The sequence below is a fragment of the Amphibalanus amphitrite genome, unplaced genomic scaffold, assembly GCF_019059575.1.
Source record: "Amphibalanus amphitrite isolate SeventyFive unplaced genomic scaffold, NRLGWU_Aamphi_draft 000592F_arrow, whole genome shotgun sequence".
Taxonomy (NCBI): domain Eukaryota; kingdom Metazoa; phylum Arthropoda; class Thecostraca; order Balanomorpha; family Balanidae; genus Amphibalanus; species Amphibalanus amphitrite.
In genome coordinates, this window is record NW_024882086.1 from 117,319 (window position 1) to 122,323 (window position 5,005).

A 5,005-nucleotide genomic window follows, 5' to 3' on the forward strand; every position below is an offset into this window, starting at 1 on the left:
TGGAGTGTTGGGCGCTTGTGGCCGCTGTAAGGAAGTGGAAAACATATCTGCGGGCGGCGCCCAAGATAGTACTAGTCACCGATCACAATCCTCTGGTTTGGCTCAAGAAACAGAAAGATCCTAGACACAAGTTCGCGAGATGGCTCATGGAACTCGAGTCGTTCAACTATGAGATAGTATACAGAAAGGGCGCAGAAAACGCTGGCGCAGACTGTCTGAGCAGGATCAGCCAGCCGGTCGACATCCAGCTGAATGATGAACACGAACATTTCGAACGACATGTGTACAAACTATCCGGCAGTGACTTGCTCAGCAGAGTACGCAATTCGCAAAAGGAAGACCCAGTGACCATGTTTGCCACGTCACAGCTGATAGCGAATGACAGAATCACCCGCGGGCGCTTCCGGCACTACCGTGGCATGACTATCCAGGACGGCATTCTGATGAAAGGAGGCCGGCTAGTCGTGCCAGCGACCGTCCAGCGAGAAGTGGTGGAAGCTATACATTCGGCTGAGCACCTGGGTGTGGAGAAGACACTGCAAAGAGTGTCAGAACAGTTCTTCTCGCCCGGACTGTCCCCTTGTGTGCGATCAGTTTGTGCCCAGTGTTTGGTGTGTAGCGCTAACAAGAGGTCGTACCAACCACAGGTAGAACTACAACCGTACGAGATCGGAGAATTGGCCCCACGGAAAACGGTGGCCATGGATGTGGGTACACTGCCCTGGAGTGCATCCGGCTACCGCTACTTCCTAGTGGTAGTAGACGTCTTCTCGAAGTACGCTGAGTTCATCCCTATTAAGGATCAAACAGCGGACACCGTACTCCGGAGCTTCATGTCAGGATGGGGGTACAGTCACGGCCTCCCAGAGATTCTGATCACTGATCAAGCTCGGAATATGGATGGCGAGACTGTCAGACGTTTTTGCTCCGACTTCCACATCAAGAAGCGGCACTCCAGCCCTTACCATCCAGAGGGCAACGGACTGGCCGAGAGGTGCGTGCAGTCTGCGAAGCAGTTGTTGCGCTGTCTTCTCGCTGAGTGAAAGATGAAGACTACTGATTGGCCTGAAGTAATGAAGGAGGTGACCTTCGTCTTCAACTCTACGAAGAACTCGTCCACCAAACTGTCACCGCACGAGATCATGTACGGCGTCTCGCTCCGGTCGCCACAGAGTGTCACACTCTCTGACACTGGTGCCTATGTGAGTCCCGAGGACCATGTCGACGAGTTTCAAGCCACTCGCCCGGGGATCTATCGTCGAGTATGGGACAACAACAGTCAAGCTAGGCGTAAGAGCAAGCAGTACTATGACCGTGCTCGGGTGACACCACAGGATCGCAAAGTACAAGTGGGTGACAAGGTTATGGTACACTCGGGGGCAGATTGATGTTCCACCACTCCCTACCCATCGGGCTCCCATGGCTCAGCACTGGCTGCTGCCAGTGTTGCCTGCCCTCAGCACTGCTCAGCGCTGCCTGTCAGTGCCAGTGCTGCCAGTGCTGCCACTGGCAGCAGCCAGTGCTGAGCCATGGGAGCCCGATGGGTAGGGAGTGGTGGAACATCAATCTGCCCCCGAGTGTACGTGTCGAAGAGCGGTCCGGTCTTGATCCTTTGTTCACAGGTCCGTGCATTGTGACTCGGACAATTGGAGGCAACGTGTTCGTTCGCATAGGAAACTCGGAGAGGTGCGTGCACCTTAATCGCATCAAAACCGTACCTCCCGAGCTCTCTGCGCCAACTGTGCCGACGGCCAGCCCTCCAGCTGAGACAGCCGGATGTTCGACTGAAACTACCGGAACCACGACCGGTGACGTCAACGATTCGGATGAGCGACCTGATGCTGACACCCATGAGTCACCGGGGGATATGACTACCGAAGACGTCGACTCAGCCACTGACGCTGTCCCGCATCCTAGGCCCACCATTCAGGCCCCAGACATCCCGGTCGACCCACTGAGTTTCCTCCCCTCCAGGTCTCGTTCGGGGAGGGAAATCCGGCGTAACCCCAGGTATCTCCCTTGATGAGGTACACAGATACCGCCCTCTTATGGCTGTTGAAACGATTTTGTGCACACATTTTTTTTTTTGCCGGGAAGGTGATGTCATGGTTCTTCCGTGTTCTTTATGCCTGCATGTCAGCATACTCATTGCATATGGATATGTGCATGTGTGTGTGCCCGTCTATCCGTGCGCTCTATGTCCGTGCTTGTGTACGCTCGTCTTCCCGCGCGCTCTGCATACTGCTAGTCCGCATTTCGCTGCCGTCTGATCCCGCATGCCCGCGCGCATGACTTTGTCCTGACGGATGATTCGTTTGCAGGTGCATGCTACTCACTTGCTTCTTCTCGACAATACACTTGGCCATACAACATCCATCTGTTAACCCTGCAAAGAGGGGAGAGGCTTTAAGGGACGTCACACTAGGATCAACCAGTGACTTTGCGAACTCACGGATTTCGCGGACACACTGTAACATATGTAACTAAACATGAATTGAACTTGACATTTTAATGTTTTGGTCAGTTAGCCACGAGATAAAGATTACATAGACTTTACGAGACGCCGGCCGTGGCTGACCCATGAAAAGACACTGGCTTAGACGTTCTAGTATTTTCGTGCAGCATTGATTTCCATTTTGATTGGTGCCCCGGTGACCTGCACTGACCTCTGGCCGTCCTGGTCGGGCTATCGGTGCCCGGTCCTCATGAGCGGGTCATCCATCAGAGTCCCTGCGGCTGCGGCGGCGCGCCGGGCCGGCTGCCGGGCGGCGCCCGAGACGGACCCCGGCAGCGGGATCACGGTCACGTGACCCTGAGCCGCGGCCGGGCGCGACCCGGCGTGACCTCGCGTGACCCGGCGCGACCCGCACCGGCGCCGCCCAGGCCGGCGAGGCACGCCGCTTGTGAAATAGACGAGCGCAGACGCACCTGCAGCGCCGTGCGCTTACGTCTGTGCGCGAGTCTGAGTCTGTGACTCTGTGCGTGTGTTTCTTTCACTGTATTATAAGTTTCAAAGCTTTTCTGTTGGGCCTATGTCCTTGCCCTTCCTTTTTGTCTCCAGCCATCAGGTGTCAGTCTATCCGGAACAAAAGAGAGACAAACCACCGACGAAAACATATCATCACCGATCCGTCTGCTCGAGATGGTTTCATTGACAACCCCGTTGCTCACGCGGCCGTAGCGACTAGATGTCGGTGCCATCAGCAATAGTTCTGAAAACCGCAAGTTCCCATACGCAAGCCAAGCCAGTACCGTTCATAAAAGTAACCAGTTGCATCATTGCAGTCAGATAAACAATAATGTGCATCAAGTGTGAGATTGAAGCAGTATGCGGCTGGTGTTTGTTCTCTCCCTGTGGCGGGGTGGGTTCCACTCCCGCACCTGTTTGGTGTTTACCCCTGACCTGGATACCCTGTGGTCTGTGGTAGCACCCGCAAACAGACCATTTGATGCAGGGAACTCGGCCATCCGTGCAAACTGTATGACCAGACGGAATTTCGTGAGTCACCTCGTGACTGCAGTGACAAGGTTCAGCTCGTGTGAAATGCGTCGGTTAATTTGATACAGTTCGTAGTTATCGGAAACTACAGATGTAAAAACATTTATTACAAAGATGCGTTGGTAAAATGTAAAATGGGAATCAAGGAAGAGGTTTGCTAGCCTATCAAACTGGATACCGCTGACAACAAGGGTGGTAGCTCGAGGGCTGCGCCGGTCTTGTTCTTCCGTAATTTTTCTTGAAACCGGGCTAATAAGCATTTTGAAGACCCTAGCCACTCGTTTATATTTGAAGGGATTGCTTCAGATTCTCCAACCACGCTGTGAAAAATACAGCATACTCTGGATGCTTTTGCAAACACTCGCGAAACTCCACAAACGTAATGCAATACTCGTTCTGTTTCTCCACCTGGTCGAAGAGCTTGCTCCCCTCCTGTTCGGTCATGTCAAACACGATGTCCATTGCCCTGGTGACGTCACGGCGCGTCACGTGACCCTTCTCGCCGACGTCCATCCTGCGGAAGGCGAGACTGATGGTCTCCTCGGTGTTGATCGGCCGGACCAGGCGGGTGACGGCCACCAGGTACTCGCGGAAGTCGACCACGCCGTCGCCGTTGCTGTCGTAGAGGTTGAAGAGCTCAACCAGCTGCGGCACGGAGGTGGGGATGGCCAGGTGGGCGGCGAAGTCGCTCATCCTCATCAGGCCGTCCTCCTTCCGCGCGATGCTGGCGAAGCGGTCCATCTCGGCTTCCGCGGTTTCTATGTTGATGCCGAGCCCGTGCATCACTTTGGTCGCCTCCACAAGTCCCGTCTCGCAGGGCAGGCCCCAGGAGCAGGCTCTGCTCATCAGGCGACAGTCATCGAACGTGTAGTCGACCACCGGAACGCCCAGCGCCTCTGCCATCCTCGCACGAACGTTACTCGCGAACAGGCGCGGGTTCTCCTTCTCCTCTTCGCTCGGCACGTACACGGGCAGGTACTCAATCTCGCAGAAGGTGACGATCTGAGTCAGCGTCAGCCAGAGCACTACCCACGCACTCGGTCCTTCCCACGTCCACGTCACCGTATCGCAACGGTTCGGATAGCGAACCAAAACCGGCTGAACGGGCACGCCTGGATAGAAGGCGCCCGGTTTGAACTGAACCAGACAAGAGCGATTCGTGCAGGTGCCCTCGGGGAAGAGCAGCATCTGCGGCCACTGTCCGCGGCTGCGCGCGCGCCGCTGTATCTCCCTGATGGTGTTCTGTCGGGAGTTGGGGTCCTCCCGGCGCACATACACAGGCTGCGTGTAGTCGGTCATCGTGCCCAGGAATGGTAGCTCGATGGTCTCGCTGCGGCAGATGACGGACGGCAGACCGGAGCAGAAGAGCACGATCGCGTCCACGAAGGAGGAGTGCGGCGCCGCCACCAGCACGGGCGCCTCGGGGGACAGGGTGCCGCGGACGCGCACCACAAAGCCGCTCAGGTAGAAGGCTGCGCGGGCGTTCAGCGCGTGCAGGCCGCGCAT

General features: G+C 56.0%; 1 protein-coding gene across 1 annotated transcript; it reads right to left on the reverse strand.

Moving 5' to 3' along the window:
• Nucleotides 1–458: 458 nt before the first annotated feature.
• On the reverse strand, nucleotides 459–5,005 carry LOC122394455 (lysophosphatidylcholine acyltransferase 2B-like). The gene is made up of 2 exons (XM_043391343.1): nucleotides 3,908–5,005; nucleotides 459–518 (listed from the first exon to the last, which is right to left on the reverse strand). Exons 1-2 carry the CDS (start codon nucleotides 5,003–5,005, stop codon nucleotides 459–461), a joined length of 1,158 nt encoding a protein of 385 aa, XP_043247278.1.